Source organism: Oxyura jamaicensis, chromosome 23, assembly GCF_011077185.1.
Source record: "Oxyura jamaicensis isolate SHBP4307 breed ruddy duck chromosome 23, BPBGC_Ojam_1.0, whole genome shotgun sequence".
Lineage (NCBI taxonomy): Eukaryota > Metazoa > Chordata > Aves > Anseriformes > Anatidae > Oxyura > Oxyura jamaicensis.
In genome coordinates this window covers 4237953-4255213 of record NC_048915.1, presented here as the reverse complement: position 1 = coordinate 4255213, position 17261 = coordinate 4237953, and the positions used below count along the sequence as shown (strand labels likewise).

Genomic DNA, 17261 nt, shown 5'->3' with positions numbered 1-17261 from the left:
AAAATGAGATCGAACTGGCATCAGGGATGAACAAAGGGTGTTTATGGTGTTAGTGATACCTATGTAAAAAACTGCCGAGAAGCAAAATGGCTTTTGGTGGTATTTTACTCTCAGGACACTTAAAGCCAGTTTCAGGCTTTGTTTTTATCTCTGGCGTGATTGTAGAAATCCCTTTCTAAGAGCTTAGAAATCTGCAAAGACAACATAGCCTCTGCTGCTCCGACAAGCCTAAGGATTGGCAGAGAAGTACAGAAAATACGTCTTTAGCTTTGGGAAACAACCACGTTTCCCAGCCCGTCCTCTGCTCTAGGTGTTTGGTCAGCAAACTGTGAAGATGATGATTTGCGTTGAGTTGGCAGCTTTCAACTCTGATTTTTCATGGTTTCTATGAAAAGGTGAAAATAAATGTAAATTCTTTGCATATCTTTACGCGAGTCACAATGTGACAAATCTAGCTTTCTTGTTTCGGGTCACTGTGTTGGTTCTTTACATCATGGAAAGACAAAATAAGGACAAATTATGGTCTGTGATGGGGGGTGGAAAGTAGAGATCTCCCCTTCAGCTAGTTGGCTACTTCCGATCAGCTCCAAAGATAGCCTTCATGTAACAGACTGAGAAAGAAACAGGTGGGAAAAACCTCTTAAGTGGGCTGCAGCAGGTTTGTCCCTTGGGGCCCAGACAAACCCTGCGGAAAGCCTTGTGGCTCGGGGCGTGGGGGTGTCCAGCAGCAGGGCGCTGCCACGTCTGCCAGGGGAAGAGGCAGGGAAAGGTTGCTCTTTTCGTCAGTGCCCGTGTTTGAAGCAGAGCTTTTAAGCACCTTGCAGTACTCCTCGGGACGTTCTGGGTTTCCAGGGGCAGGGCCGTTTCCGTTGGTTTTGCTTTGCAGATGGCCGGGCAGAAATTCATCCGCGGAGGGACGGAGCGGCGCGGTGGCACTCTGGCGGTGCGTTCGGTCAGCAGAGGGGTCTTTGGTAATTGTGACGAGATCATCCGCAGGACCAGCCTCCTGGGCTGAGCAACCTGAAAATAAGAACACAGTCTGGGGAAGATTTCTTCAAAAGGTGTTAGCGTGTTTGTGTAGATGGCATGGAGATGCTGCTGCCGGGGCTGCAGGTCACCGGGCAGGGCGAGGGGGTGTCAGGTTTGGCTCACACAGTGCTGTTTGTCCCAGGCCAGCCCCGGCCCTGCAGGCTGAGGCTTCGCCTCGCAGGTCTCCGGTGCCACGTGGAGCATTTAGTCCTAAACCACGCGTACTGTCCTCTCCTGGGCTGAGTGTGAGCGTGACGGAGCCGCAGTGTCACCGTGGGCTGGCGTTGGGGTGCTTGCACTCAGAGGTGGCACAGTCCCCACACACGTGGTCCCGTTTCTGGCCAGGACTCCGGTCACTCAAGCTTGCTCTCCCCTTCAGGGTCGCTGTCTCGGGTCTACTGATGAGCATTTCTGTTGCCTTCTCCCTCCAGGCCCCCGCGTGGGCTTGGTGCTGTGGTGACTCCAGCCAGCACGGCTTTTGGGGCAAAAGGCCACCACGAGCTGCGTCGATGTGCGGCGCAGCCTGGAGCATCGCAGAGCTTCGCAGGCGCGTTCCTCATTCCTGACCAGCGTGCCCTAAATGTGCTGTGTCCGTCACCTTGGGACGGGTGCTCACTCGGACCGTTGCTCACTCCACACCCGGAGGGGCAAAGTGTTTCTTTTTATTGCCATGCTAAAGAAGCCTCGCTCAGGGGCTCCTCGTTACCCACTGAGGGTCAGTTTGGCTCAATTCGTTTTTGCCTCCGTGTGTTTTCGGTATGTAAACATCAGACTCCTGGATGGTAGTGTGTTTGGGCTCCATGAGGCCTGTAGGACCTAAGCTGTAAAAAAATAAAGAACGGAAAATAACAAAAATGAAACGGAAAAGCCCCAAGACCCATGTTACAGTCCGTGCTTTGCAGTTGGTGCTTCTGTGCCGGTGATTGATGCAGCTGTGTTTTAAAGGCCTTGATCTTGAAATGAACCAAACCAAGCTTTTTTCTCTTTTTTTTTTCTCTTTTTTTTTTTTTTTTTTTTAATCCTTTCTTCCCTAGTTCAGAGTGCATCCAGCTTTGACTGACACGATTCCTTCCCTCCCGCCCCCCAGGTCCCATTCCCTAGGGAAACACGGGCGTCAATCCAGTGTTGCAGGTCATGTTGTCCTTCCCTGGCAGCCGTCGGTCGTTGAAGGTGTGCATGTTGATCACGGCGTCCGTCTTCACCATGACGGGGGGCTGGGGCTTGTGCTTGACCCGCCGCTGGCAGGTGAGCGACAGCCGGATCTCGTCGGCCATGGCGCTGCAGAAGGAGCGCTGAGGAGAAGTGGGGACAGAAAGCACTGTTACCGGACAAAAAGCACCGCTACCACCCCAAAAAGCATGTTCCCTGGGGAATGGCACGTGTAGGGTGCGGGCATGGGGAGGGGGCTCCCGGCTCTGTGTCCCCCAGGCAGGGTCAGAGTCCCTCTGCCCATATCCCTGCATGTCCCCGAGGTCGCTGTCTGAAACCCTTAGTGCTGGGCTAGAGGTGGTGCAGGGAAGCGGAGGGGATCGGTACCTGCTCGCGCTCCGCCGTCTTGCGCAGCTTGTAGATGAACTCCACCATGGCCACGAAGACTGAGAGCACCAGGCCTGCTGCCAAAACGATGAAAATCCCACCGATGTTTTGGATGCCCAGAGCGCTGGCCTCCTTGTTCTCGTCCTCAGGGCAGCCGTTGCCCCGCCACCACTTCTCCTTCATCACGTGCAGCTTGTCCTCCTCCTGCAGCTGGAGGATGGCGATGGTGATCTTGTCCCGGTACGGGGAGCCTGCGGAGGGGGAACGCCATTACCCACAGATGGAAAAGTCAGACAGAAATCACACCAAGTAGCGACTGTGTCTGTTGGGAGGGCTGTTCAGACCTCCGTGCAACAGGCAGTGTAAGCTTTGGTATTTGGAAATGGAGAGTTGGGAGTGGGTTATGTGATCCCATCTGTCGTGTTGCTGGTGACCAGCCCTCCCGGGCTACCTACAGAACCCCCCCCATCGCCCCTTACCCATGGGAGTCCCAATGCCGTAGCCTTTGGAGTCGATGAGCCCCCCGATCTGGGTCAGGTTGCAGTTCCTCTGGGTGATGTACTCGATGGTGGTCGACTCCATCAGGAGGGCGTAGTCGGCCGTGAGGGTTCGCTGGATGCCTTCCTCGTTGCTTTTAACCAGTGCCGTGGGTTTGCTGCTCATGAAGGCCCACATTTTTTCAAATGTGGAAATTTTGGATTTCTGGAAAAACAATACCCCCCACCCCCAAAATATGAATTAGTAGCTTATTCACTGAAAAAAAGGTGTTTTTACAATAAACAGATAAATTCCAGTTTGAGAACAGGCTCCCTAACGGGACTATGGCCAGTTTGCCAAGTCTTAAATATCTCTTAAGTTTTCTGCCCACTATTGTGTGGCATCAAATTGCCGTTAAAAGAGACAGATTCCAGCACCCTTCACCTTATGCAAATAAATGCTGAGCATAAAGAGTCACAGCTCTGCAGACCGGGAGCTGTAGGTGGAACTGAACTGTTCGCCTGCTTCAGCGAGGTACAGCAGGGCCCCGCTGTGATGCCCTGCAGAGCTGCTGGTGTGACAGGCTATGGGTATATCTGCTTGAATGTATTAGTTTCCTAACCAGAATTTTGTTTCTCCTGTAATGTCTCTGCACAATGAGAGAAGACAGGGAACATTTCAGAGGGCATGTTTTTCTCCCTCTCACACACTCTATTATATTTTTGTCTTTCCCCAAGCATCACAAGGAAATATGTCTCCTCTGAGATCTGTGCAACTGCCAAACAAATTTAACATATCCACGTAAACAGAGGCCTAGAAATATTCAAGAAGATTGTCTTACGGCTAAAAATAAACATGGATATTCTTCCACTATCAGCAGGCATTGTGTTAGAGAAGGGGGAATGTGTTGTCTAGCTTGCTGCTCATACAAATGTTTTTTTCTTCTAGAAATGTGTTGGGTGAGAATATGGATATTTTATATCTTTCCATAACACTTTGAGTGTAGCATTTATCTGTGACCACCTTCTAATTGTCCCTGTGTAGGCTGTTGCTGAAGACTTCACCTGCCCTGGAAGAGGCACGTTAGCTTTCTTGCAAAGTGCCTCCTGCCGCGGTCAGTGGGACAGTGCAGCTCTGCACGGCCGGCTGGGCTCGGGAAGAGCACTTGGATAGTGAGGCTGGTGGTCATGCTGCTGCCTGCTCCCTTAGGTGCTGTTCTTTTTACCTACTTTCTTATTTTTCCTAAATCTGTCTTTGCCTTCTTAGTTTACAGAAGGCAGTTAGTCAGCCAAAACATCCTCATCCTCAACAGCCCTTAGCAGGAGCCTGAAACTCGCGGTAAGGCTCTGCTTTGCCATAGCTGAGGCAAGCGGCTCACCTGCAGCTGCAGGAGTCGCTGTGGCAGAAGCTGCACTTAGTTCTAGCCCTGGTTTCACCTGATTCAGATCTGTGGCCTTCCATAAAGAAGCAGGACGTGGAGCCCCGGCCCATCCCGATTGCTGCTGTCACTGCTCCCCCTCATTTTTTCAATGCGATCCAAAATGTGCCGGCATAGGTTCTTTTGATAAAACACTATAAATAAGGGTAAATCAACTAACCAAAATAGCCCCTCACCATGCTTGATATATTCCAAAGGCTTTGCCTATCCACCTCCTTTTCTCAGTGTGTTTAACAAACCTACTATTATGGACCCGTTTCTTGCTGGTTAAAATTCATACTTGCTATAATCCACTTGATGAACCTGCAGCTCTGGAGCAAACTGTATTCAAGAGGCAGGATAATCTCCCTCACTCGAAAATCCGGTCCAGTGCCTGTAAGGTAGATTTGTGGCATCTATCAAGCCTCGAAGAGCAGCAAGAAATGTAGCCTCCAAAAGGATTATTAAATATCTGTGCATTACGACGGGTAATTGAAATGAATAGCGTACTCGACTTGCTGATAACGACTTGTTTAACATTTATATAGTTCGGATCAGAGGCCTCTGGGTTCACTGGCTCTCCCTTTTGCTCTTTCTCTTCCTGCATTTAATGCTCCTCGGGTGTTGACACAGGGCTCTTAAACAACATCAGTGTTCTCCCAGTTTAAAGCACAGAGCAAAATAAACTGGCAAAAAATCAATAGGCTGCATTTAGTGAAGCTAATAGGACTTGCATGAGGCATTGTAGCTCTTCAGGGAACTTAAATTACATGAGACAGGGCTCCCTAGAACAGAAAAAACACTTTTCTCGTCTTAACTCACTCCCTTTGACCTGCTTCAAGGACTTAATTGTATTCAGGGACGCCAGGATGCCACGGCTCTGGCAGTGCTCAGGGTGCATGGGCTGGGGCAGGAGCCTCCCCGCAGCGAGAGCTGCTCGTGGCACCACGGAGCCAGTGGTGAGCATACCCTGCCCTAGCAATTCCTGTCCCCGTCTTCGTCGTGGCCTTGTGTCTCCCCACAGCAGGTGCTGCTGCTTGCTGTGGCCTCATCTTCCCTGGAGAGAAGGACGTGGTCGCTCGTGTTGGCAAGGGCAGGTCAAGCCCACGGAGAAGGCGAGGCGATGCAGGCTCTCCTTGTTGTCTGAAACCTGCCACCGCCTCCTCACCGGGAATTTATTTCCCATTCGTTTCTTTAACTTGGCTAACGGGAGATAAGAGCGCTCCTTTCCCAAGTACAAATCCGCCAGCTGTAATTCTCAGTGCAGGCCTAGCAGGTTGATGGACCCGGCTATTTGTTAAAAGTCCGATTTAGGAGCAATTGCCAGTCATTGTGAGAGCAGTCATCAGTCAAAAAGAGCAACCCTGGGGAGCGTGTGGTGCTCCAGCTCCCAGCTCCTTCCCGCGAGCTGCAGCCACGATCCGTTTTGTGCTTATCAGGGAGAAAAGTTGCTCCTTCCTCCCTTCCCTCCTCAGCTCTTCGGCCGTACTTCAGAGGTGCCCATTTATTTATGGGAACATGGATGATGGCACCTGGGAACATACTGTTCAGATAGGCAAAAGCATCTTCATTAGGCATGATAACTCATTAGTAGTAAATTAATTGTCAGTAAGGATCTCACGGAAATTGCGTTGATGTCGCTGGGCTTTTTTGGGTGTTTTATTTTGCAGGACCTCTGATTTTATGGCTTGTCACCTACCTGAAAAAAATCCTCTCTGGGGTTTGTTACTGGTTTGAGCTGGTGTTTGTGGTGCGGTGGAAGCCATGCATGCTGCTGCGGGCTGCATACAAGGAGGTGAGGTGGTGGCAGGCAGCGAGCCCCTGCGGGACATCCCAGCTCCCCTGCCCCATGGGATCCTCGCTTTGCTGCCCAGGGCGGATGAAGAGAACCCGCGGGGAGGCTCTGAGATGAATCCCCCGAGAGCAGTTCCATCGTGAGCTCCCCAGCCCTGGGAATAACGGAGGTCATTGCTAATAAGCGGAGGCGGTGGCTGAAAGCTGTTAATCAGCGCCATCGGGGTTCGCACCAGGGGGTTGTGTCTCTCTCCTGCTTGCACCTCTCCCACCGACTCGTCCGAGTTTTGGCCAGGGTAAATAACGTCCGAATCTGGGCCTTGAGACAGCGCCTTAATCAGCCCCTGCCTTGGTGCTAAGTGAAACGCGTGCAGGAAGAGCTGAGGACCAGCCCCTCTGAATGCAGCAAATGCAACGAGCACCAAGAACGCCTCCAAGCTCATTCTTTAGAGTCACAGCTCAGAAGCTGTCTTTAATAACCAATGCTTCAAGACCAGTCACCCAAATAAATTAATGGAATAGTTTAGAGGAGCCAATATAAGGCATCTTGCCAAGACATATATGCTTTTTTATCAGTGAAATTGGCAAGAAAGTAACTTTCAGGCTTACGATTTTCAATTCCAGCCTGTATGAAAAAATAAATTGATTTTCACCGACGGAAGATACTTACTCTTGAGGATTTAACATTTCTGTACAAGTGAATATATATGTACACACATCCACACACTCTCACACCCGGACGCCAAACGACACATTAAACCCAGCATTTGTTCAGAGCGAGAGAGCATCTTCTGCAAGATATGAAGGATTTCTGGCATGATTTGCCATGAAAGCTAGATGCTGCTCCTAAATTAATTGATCTGTTTATTCCTGTAACTCAATCTGCATTGCCAGGGAATAAATAGCTTCTCTAAAGTTCTTTTCATGAAGTCAAAGTCTGCCAGTGCAGCTAGGAAAAGGCTGGCTTCTGCTTCCTCTGCTGAAGGTGGTGGGGCCACACAGGTGAGCCCGTGGGGCCACGTTGGCACATCCACGGACACGGACCTGGCTTGGCCCACGAGAGAACTTCTGCAGGGACTTGGTGGGCTCGGCATGAGCCCTCCACCAGCCCAGAGCCAGGCAGCAGAACCGTTAAGGATTTTGGAACCATGCTTTCCACCGGGGCTTCTCTAACGCTGAGCATGAGGTCGGTCACGGCCCTGCACCCTCCTGGACCTTCATGCTCTTGGGGAGTGTCCCTGAGAGCCAGCCGAGCAGCTTCGCTGAACCCGCTGCAGGATTTGTCCCGTGATTTCACCAAGGACTTGCTGTGGGGTGGGGGGACACTCATCGGGGCCTTAAATTGCTCTCCCCTATTTCCTGTGCGCGAAGGACAAGTGAGCATGGCATCCCACACGAGCGCTCCCACTGCACTGGTAATTGAACGCTTGTCAGAGGGGACATCCCTGATAATTCATCTCCAAACAGCAATAATAATAAAACAGCAAAAGGAAAATACACTGCGTCAATAAACCCTGCCAAATGCCCGTTAGGAGCCTGAGGAATGATTCTGATGGATAATGATAGGAAGCAATAAAGATGCTATGGCCTTGATGATTTAAAAAAATATATAGAGAGTTTCCTTTTATTTCCATATAAAACTCTTATTGGAAAGGGTAGTTAAAGCACACCAGTAAAAGTCAGCCTCCTCCTACAGCTGCTGTGGGTTTGGACGGCAGCGTGAGGCAGCTGGCCCTGCCGCAGACAAACGTGGTGCCCCAGCTCGGCTGCAGCGAGCAAGCAGCAGCCTGCTATTCCCTGCAATATTTGCATTTCCCAGATTAATTAAAGATCAAACCAAACAAAACCCTCCTTGTGGCTTTACTGGGCTGTGTTGCTCCCTGTCACAATAAGCATGGGGACCTGGACAGGAGCACGGCTCCTCAACCGAGTCATGGCCAAGAGGAGTTCCCCGAGCTCCCCGGTCCTCCCCCAGACCCTAGGGGGTTCCTCAGGGCCCTCCCAGCCTGCACGCCGTGCACCACGGCATCGCCTTGCTTAAAACCTAAATTCCTCTCCAAGCCAGGGTGCTCATTGCTTAGGCTAATCACCCCTCACTTCCAGTCCTTTATTCTCTCATTTAAGTGTGCTTTTACAGGCCAGCTGTGGTTCCAAAGGTCTCTTTAACTTTCTCAGTTTCTTTCCGTTTTTCGGGCACTACTGAAAGGATGAGCGTCCTTAGCACCTTCCCCCGCACTGCTGACTAACTTCGGAAACCTCACTTTAAACAGAAGAAATAAATGTTGTTGGGTTCTGATGCATTGCTGGTGTTACCTCGCATCGGATTCAGAGATGAATAAAAGCTGAATAGCTTTTATTTCCACTTTATTTCTACTGTGGATAGTGGATACCTGAAGGACAGGAAAGATAATCTCATCTGTAAAAAACACCAGGCCCTTTGCAGCATGTGCCCAGGCTGAGTTTTTGTTTGTTCTCTGCCCCTGCAGCCTGGCCGGGCAGCCTTGGGGCCTCCGTGCAGTGGTTAGTGCAGGCACAAGGCAGGGATGGCAGTGGGTGGGATGTGAAAATAAGGAATGGAAGAGTTTTCTGCAGGGCTTTAATGTAAGATAGACCTGCCCTGTTCTGCCTCATGTGTGCTTCATATTTGGGTGTCTGAGTAAATACTGGGTACAGTCTCCAGAGCTGTAAAATCAAGGTGATTTTATAATTGTGGCCTGAGTTAGCAACTGGAGAGGGGGATTTAGCTGTGATGCGAATCTGGGCAAGCTAAGCTGACGGGTCGAGGTCTTAACAAAGATGCAAGACAGAAGCAACCTGCTTGTAAGGAGAAGCAGTGGTGGCTTAAGAGGCTTTTTGTCTCTGGGTCTTGTTGGCCAGGCAGGGCTGCGTCTCTGCCGGGGTGGTAGAAAGCCTGTGCCGGGTCTCACCTTGAAGAAGGTCATGGTAGCTCCATCCTTCACTGCTCCGTACTCTATTTTTGTCTGCTTTGCCAAGTCGTCTGCCGAGTCGATGGGGGATTCCATCCTCTCCACCGTCAGGAAGGCGGCAAGGTTGGCCGTGTAGGACGAGATGATAATTAGGGTGAAGAACCACCATATGCCACCAATGATCCGTGTAGACAGAGCTTTGGGCATCAGCTCCGAGCCTGCGGTGGGGGAGGGAGTGGGAGGGAAGAGGAAACAAAAGCGAGAAAGGACGCGGTTTATACATACACACGTACGTTATATACGTACGCGTAGATGAAGGATTAGGTTTCACTGTCAGACTGCAACAGCGACGCAATTAAAGCCAACTGTTTTCGAGGCAAATTATCCAGACATCTTGCATGCAAGGAAATCAGTGGTTTTTTTTTTTGTAGCATTCACAGAAAAACCCTCTCCCTTTATTGCTGACCTTGGGTACAGTGCACAATTTACAGGAAACATTCAAACTGAAGTAATTAACTAGGCAGCTTTTATGAGATTTAAATAGCAAGCCATTTATGAACTTTTATGAGTGTTTGGTCCAGCCATTTAAAAAGTGCTTTGCTTTTGTATGGATTACTTTTCAAAGGACTCACTCTAGGGAGTGTGTTCAAATACACATGATTTAAAAAAAAAATCAAACAGTGAGAGAAAGGAACTATCAGGGTCCAGTGCTTTGAATAGTGGTTAGAAGTAGGGAAGCTGGAGATGTTGCAGCATAAAAGGTGTATAACAGGTCTGGAATGACTTTTATTGAGCAGACATGAAGGACTAAATGGGTTGTGCTATTTTTGTAATCACTCAAGACACCTTTTAAAGCCAGAAAAGAGCTCTGGGTTTAAAACAACTGCATTCAGAGGACATATCCAACCTGGAATTTGCAACAAAGATAAGGCTTCGGAAAGCAATTTCAGGCAGTGTGGCATTAACGCTTAGTATGGAGCACAGCTTTTCTGCCATCCGAGTGCAGCAAGGAGGCACCAGGAAGCAGAGGAGCCTTGCATTTCAGCGCTGCTTTAGTTCTTCTCAAGATCCTGCTCTTTTCCCGTTCTATCTCTTGCCCTTTGATGCATTGCAAGGTGTGACATCAGTCTAGCTTTGAAATATTTTTCTTCTTAGATGCAGAATAGACTTAAAAAGAATGTGGCGCTTTTCATTTCTAAGCATCTGATAAGAGGATGATTCATCGCGCTAAAGCACCCTGCTGGGATCTGTCACTGTCCATCAGGGCAGGAGATCTGGGAAGCCTGTGCCACGCGGCAGCAGGAGGAGCACGGAGCCCTGGCGCTGTGCACGTCACCAAGCCAGCGCTGCGGGTCCTTCACTCCTTGGCCATGACCGCCCGGACATGATAAATCAAAGTGTGACAAGCGTTTCTCATTTTCCACTTATTTCCGTTCCTGGATTTTCTGCAATTAGATCACAGCAGAATTTTGCTCCTCGTTCAGCACCTCTCACAAGCTCGCCCTGTGCTGTCCCCCCCCCAGATTTATGCCGCTCGTTGCACCTCGCCATACTCCATGTGCTCTGTCCCATCCGTGTACGTGGACGCCATCCTATCCCTGTCCTGTTCCGGAGGTCCGGAGGCTGCACCAGCAGCACAAGAAGCATTCAGTCTCACCTGCAGTGAGGGCCAGGCAGAGCTGCCTGGAGAAGCTCCTCATGACCCATCTTGACTCTCTGGGGGTTGTTTCCCAGTGTGCAGAATGACCAGAAGAGGATAAAATGACCAGGATGACCAAAGTGACCAGAAAGAGGATAAAAACAGGGACAGATCAGAGGGCAAGAAGCCCTGTCTTCTGTAAGTGGCTTTAAAGCAGAGTCAGTCAGGACCAAGATCCTGAATTAGAGCAAATTGCTTGAATTAACGGGAGCAGAAACGCACAGAGCCTGTGGGATATGGCTGTTTGGGGAACTGGAAGTCAAGCAGCCGAGGGGGGCTCAGCCAGCGTTCCTCCGCGGGGCACGGAGTGCGGGTGCTGCTCTGCACACACACAAGAGCGCACGTGCGAACACACCGCCTCTCCATCACCTAGCAGCGTGTTCCAGATGGCAGAGTCTGGAGCTGCTCCTTCTGACACCTGCCAAAGCGTGCACACATCATTAATAGTAATTATTGTTAGGGGGGCACCTGCGTGCGGGCAGCCAGCTGCAGCTGGGTGAGCGATGGGTCTGTGCCCACAGCCGTAGGGCGAGCTGTTGGGCTGGGGCTTTGACCCACGGAAAGCACACAGAGGCAGGTGCTAAAAATAAAAATAAAAATAAAAAAAGGATGAGATGCTCCAGCCTGCTCTCCCACGGAAGAAATCTGGTGGCGTTCCTGGCTCAGAAAACCTTGGATGCTTTGGATGCTTCTCCTGGGGGGCTGCAGGCAGGGCTCAGCCCCACACACATCCCTCTGTTCCTCCATCCCAGCGGAGGAGAAGCAACTCCAGGTGAGCGGATAGCAGCAGACAGAGCCTCCAGGCCCTCCTGAGCTGCAGACCACCGTGGGTTCCCCCTGGTGAGGTCAGTTCTTGGAGCCTGTAGGCTCCAGGGGTGCTGGCACCCTGGGGCTGCCCGCAGCAGCCTCCCAGTCTCGCACAGTTCAGCGCTGACTGTGCCTGCTCCGAACCAGCCCCGCTCCCCTGCACCGTGACAACTGCGCGAGGCGGGCGCCACCGGTATTCTTTCTGCAGTGGCTGCTTGGGTTTGACAGGCACAAAGATGTTTTGTCTTGTTCCTATCACAAATAAATTAAAATTTACATCTGAAAAGCCACAACAAAAGGCCAGTGTTGGAGAAGCAGCGGCAGGGCGTGTGGGGAGGAGCCGCTCACCGTACCTTGCTGCATCAGCGCGCCCATCCCGAACCAGAAGCTGTTGAGCAGGGTGAAGTTGTTCTCCACGATGTCCGACCCGGGGTTACAGGGATGAGCGTCATACCACTCGTATGGGCTGAACCTGCGGTGGCACAAGGAAAGAGAGAGTTCGTTAGTCAGGATGTGGCATGAGACCCTAAAGGACCAGGAGAAAAAGCCACAAGACATCTGGTGCTGCTGTGCAGGGCCTGCTGACCCTTCAGTTGTGCGGCTTGGTAAAGAAAAAGGTAAATTCAGCCACAATTCTTGGAAGTGACCAGCGTGGCTGGAAGCCCCGTGTTCCACACTGCAGACAGTAAGGAAACCTGGGGAGCCAGGCCCTTGAGGTGTTTGTGGTTGCTTCTCCAAAGCCTTTGGTCTCTGCTGATGCCCTGCTCAGCACCACGTCACCCGACAGCAACTGGCGCACTCAGCTGTGGGCAGGAACTGTTGTGGGCACTCGGCCCCCAGTGCTGGCACGCAGCGGATCCAAGGCTTGGGGACCAGCAGCGTTTCTGCACCAACCGAGCAGAGGTGCACCAGTGATTGTGCAGCAGTGGCTGAGGCAAACCACGGTGTTTTAGGGGCTCTCTGCTTGTGCACATGGGCCTCTGTGCGAGATTTCACTGGGCAAGAAGCAGAGCTTGCCACCAGCCTGGCAAGCACAAATCCTCTGTGTCGAGGCATCGGCACAGTGGAAATTGGTGTGGGTTCACCGTGGGCTGCTGGGATGCTCTGTATTTTCACGAACAGCCCAGCAGTTCTTGGGCAAAACAGAGGGAATTTTCTCTGCAAATCCTGCCTGGGATGGGCATGCGAGCACTGCCTGGAATACAGCTCTTAGCCAGGATCCGGGGAGGATGCTCATCAGGATAGATGCTAATGTTTTTAGAGCTGTTTGTTTGCGTTTTCCTAGAGTCCCAAATTTTGCACAGATTAAATTAAAAACATAATTGGTCTAATTGCTTTTGAACCAGGCATTAATTATCATCTCCGCTTCCTTCTGAAATCCCTGTAGCTTCACAACAGCCCTTTCTCCAAGCCCAACCCCCAGTTCGCATTAGGAGCCATTTCTCTGTGCAGTTCTGTGCCAGGCGTGCTGCTGCTCAAGGAGACGTCTTGGCGCTTAACTTCCCAGGTGTCCTCAGGCAGGCAGCTGGAAGCATTGGGAGAACAGAACAACAGCTCTCAGATGCTCCTCCCGGCGCAAAAACTCCCCCAAACAAACAATTACCCCTGATCTCTGCTTTCCACACACACTCACGCTGCATTCAGCCATCACAGCACGGAGCTCCTGTGTCCCCAGAGACGTTTGGCTGGGCTTGGGCTGCACCCTAACAGCCTCACTTGTTCGCCACCCGGACCGCCCTCATCCCCGTGCTTTTTAAAGTAAGAGAAAATCGGAGAGGAAAACAAAAATGAGGCTGATTTCAGACCTGGCCTTACGTGCTGCCTCCTTTAAACCTGCTGTATATTTATGCCAGAGGTGTATGAAGGATGGCGCCTAAGCCCTGTCTATTGAATAAAGGCAGAGTTCAAGAATTAGATGAAAACTTTCTCGGGCTGCCAATGAAAGAGTGTGAGATGGAAAGGGAATTGGTAAGATCAAATGAGCCTGACAAGATGACACACTGAAGAACTTCAAGGTTTCTGAGTGAGAACCTACTGGTGCTGCTCAAATTACAGAGAATATTCAGAAAACTGCAAAGCAGCAACAGTCTTCAGTGCTTGAAAAGCTGGTGGGACCATTAGAGGAAACTGAGGGGTAATGAAGGAAGAAGTGAGCGGAGCTCGATGACCCCATGCAGCTGGAGCCATAATAAAAGGGGGCTGTTCAGGATTCACCTTGGGCTGGCTTCTCTCTTCCACAGGTGCAAACAGGGGCTGAGAAATATTTCATCAAAAACTACGATTATTATTTTCTTGTCTCCTTTTGGCAGGGAAACGGGAGCATTTCAAAGAAGGTTTAGTTAAAGATGAGTTCTAACACGAAACACTTCTGAGCCTAAATTGCATCCCCGGAGAAATCTGCTATGAATGATCTTGTTTCAATTAAGATGAACGGTAACGCCCTGGCCCTGGTGAGCACCAGAAGGCGTTCGGCTGTGATTTGAAGGTCCTGTGAGTCCGAGACCAGGTGACAATCCACGACAGCCAGCAGCACGGCCAGCGGCACGGCTGGCAGCCAGGGTCACCAGACAGACCCCCACGAAGCCACCGACGTGGCTGGAGCAGAGAGGATGAGCAAGAAGGCTGATTAAAAGGAGAGATGGATCAAATACATCCTTTGCCTGCCTCTAAGTAGTCCCTAAGTCAGCTTTAAGTGGCGTTGACCTATGATTATAGCATCAGCAGAGGACTCTGGTGCCTAGTTCAGGAGACTCATGTCTCTGAATTAAGGCTTTGCTATTTTGGCTGTGGTTTTCTCCCGAGGGTTGGATTTGAGAGGCCTCGCTGGGGTCAAAGCAGATATTGTTTCAATTACTTCTGAATGTAATAAATACGCCCCGCATTTTCCCCGTGAAATCTCTTGCTCTCCATCTCTGTGCGTTAGGAGACATTCCTGCAGAACCTTAATTGCACCAAATGCTTGATGTTCTTTAAGAGAATATGAAGACAGAAGAAATGTCGGGAGCGAAGCACGTGAAAAAGAAACTGTAACGGCAATATTTTAGAGACTCTATTTCAGCCCCAAAGCAGCCTGACGGGAAAAAAATGCTGTATTACCTCGTAACTGCTGTGATGTAAGAAAGGCATAAATTGTGCTGCAGAACGGCTCATTTTGTCAGTATAAACCAGCATGAGAGGTCCTGGGTGAAAAACGAGGAGAGAACAACAAAAACGAAGGGAAGGAGGCACAGACAGCGAGCAGCCGAAGGGTACTCTGAGGGCCAGGGAGTGTGGCTGCCACGCGCTGGGTCTCTGTGAGCCCACGTCCCTGTCTCTTGGCCGCTGCTCGCAGCGTGGAGGGGCCACCTGGGGCTGAGCAGCCCCTCTGCGATCTGTACAGCCCCTCTGGACTTCCCTGGCTGCAGAAGGTGTTTTTGAAGGTGCTTCCACGTGGGAGCCCGGCCCAGCATCTCCTTCAGCCTTTTCTCAGTATGTAGTGCAGCGAATTTCTTGCACAGATGAAACTAACACATTTAATGCGCGTTGAAAGTGGGGTCTGGATAATTTGGGCTGGATTTGGTCTTCAGGCGAGTAGGGAAAAATAAACCCATAAAAGTAGAACTGTATGTGAGTTCTGATCCCCAGCTGCGTGAGCAGTGTAATAGTTCTGGCACTGGAGCCACAGAGCTGTGGCAGCAGAGTCCATCCGGCCACGTTCTGCATGGCTAGCAGAGGCACAAAGTGCCTCCTATTAATCACCACAATATTTTTTCCTTTTGTAATTACCTTGGGTTCACTTTCCCAGATGAGCATCTTTCCCTGCTGAGAGCATCTGGTGCCTTCTCTCTCCGACACAAAGCAGAACCATTAAGGCCCTCGTCCTGCTGCAGCCCTGACAGCCCCGACAACGCGGGCAGCGCGGTTTAGCCAAGCATTCCTCATTTTCTGTCCCCCTGGCTGCTTCCCCAGCCGGCCCCGCTGGCTCTGGCCAGGGTCTGCTGAGCTGAGCCAGCAGAAGAATGGGGTCACACTCATCCCCTTCTCAAGCCGTGTGCTCCTAACAAGCGGTGCCTTTCCTGTGCGTTCTGCTGCCTGCAGGCTGAATTGAGCTGCGAGGTTATCTGGGTGGCTTGCTGTGTGCTGGGCTCCCCGTGGGCACTGGGCAGTGGCAGCCTGCTCACGTCCGTGCTCAGAGGACTTCTCTTTGACCTCAGGACAGTGCCTGGAAGCCTGGCGCGTGGCTCGGTGTGGTGGCCCCCTTTGGGAGAGCTTTGCAAAGAGCAGGAAGGAGACACCTGGGGACACTCTGTGCCTTCAGGAGGGACGTGGGGCCCCTCCTGCCCTGCACCTCTGCAGAGGAAGGATCAGAGATGTGGCTGCTTCGCCGTCCCAGATGGTCTGGAGAACACTAATGCTGTCTGCTAAGCAGAGTTTACATTGACAACTGCTGTTATGTTTAATTAGGATATTACATAGTAAACTCAGGAAATCATCTCTAAATGCCTCTGAGGACCTGAGGGATGTTGGAAATTGCAGATTTGTTGTAACATGAGGGTTAATGCGTTCTGGTTGCTGCGGTTTCATGTTTAATCTTCACTTGGACTGTCTGATTGATGCCAGTGGATTAGGTAGGAGCTGGTTTCTGAAGGAGGCTCCAAGGAAAACGCAGCCCACCAGCCCTTCCTCAGAGGGGCCTGCACAGATCCACGGCTTGGGGGGCAGCTGGGAGGCTGCTGAGGCACCGCTGCCATGGCTGGGACTGGAAGGTACTGAGAAACGAGCGTCTAACGGCAGGGTGTGTTTGGGAAACTTCCCCAGGCACGGCACTCGCCCAAAATATTTAAACATCCAGGAGGGGGGGCACGGCCGCGGACACGGCCAGGGAGGGCAGCAAGTGCTTTGTTTGCATTTGGAAAGGCAGCATCGCGTACTGAGAGCGGTCCTGGACTGTGAATCACATCAAAGACTCTGTGAAATTAATAACTCATGCAAATAGATGCAAATTCTGCTGCTTTTAAATATAGAGGTTTTAAACATGCTAATTAGATGCATATTAATTTCTGTAAACACTGTCAGATCGTGGCGCCGCGCTCCGCATCCTTTTGGTACAGGGAGGGTTTGTGGGGAGCTTTGCTGCTGGGGGATCAGAAGCTGGAGCTGAGACCGATGCGGGGCGCGGGAGCCACGTGCCCGGGGGCAGCCAGGAGGCCGGGCCTCTTCTGGGGACGCTGCCTGAGAGGTCCCCTAATGGGAGCAGGAGCAGGAACCAGCTGTCCTGTACCAGGCAGGTGCCAATGAAGTGGGAAGGCAGGTGAATTTCTAAAATCATAAAAGAGCAAGCATTTTAAAATTCTTTTGTGCTCAAAGTCTGCTAACCGCTGGAGCTGCCTGCCCTGACACAGCACAAGAGGCTTACGGATTTTTGTGAATAAAGCAAACAGCCACATTTAGCGTGGTGGAGCCGCACAAAGGATGTAACAGACTCGAGCTGGCAAAGCAGGAACCAGATTTCCCCTGTGGATAGCCCATCTTTAATTTTCTCCGCTGGCTCTGTATCACCTCTCCAGCCACTTGGAGACAGAAATCCCACAGCCTG

At 51.1% G+C, this 17261-nt stretch overlaps 1 protein-coding gene across 1 annotated transcript in view; it reads right to left on the bottom strand.

The window, feature by feature from the left end:
* Window positions 1-62: 62 nt before the first annotated feature.
* GRIK3 (glutamate ionotropic receptor kainate type subunit 3) overlaps window positions 63-17261 on the bottom strand; it is a 107408-nt gene continuing 90209 nt past the window's right edge. The window contains exons 12-16 of the mRNA XM_035345689.1: window positions 12040-12158; window positions 9181-9398; window positions 3045-3267; window positions 2566-2816; window positions 63-2321 (exon numbers count right to left, since the gene is read on the bottom strand). Coding sequence (XP_035201580.1) covers window positions 2127-2321; window positions 2566-2816; window positions 3045-3267; window positions 9181-9398; window positions 12040-12158 — 1006 coding nt within the window. The 3' untranslated portion in view covers window positions 63-2126. The remainder of the gene's footprint in view (window positions 2322-2565; window positions 2817-3044; window positions 3268-9180; window positions 9399-12039; window positions 12159-17261) is intronic.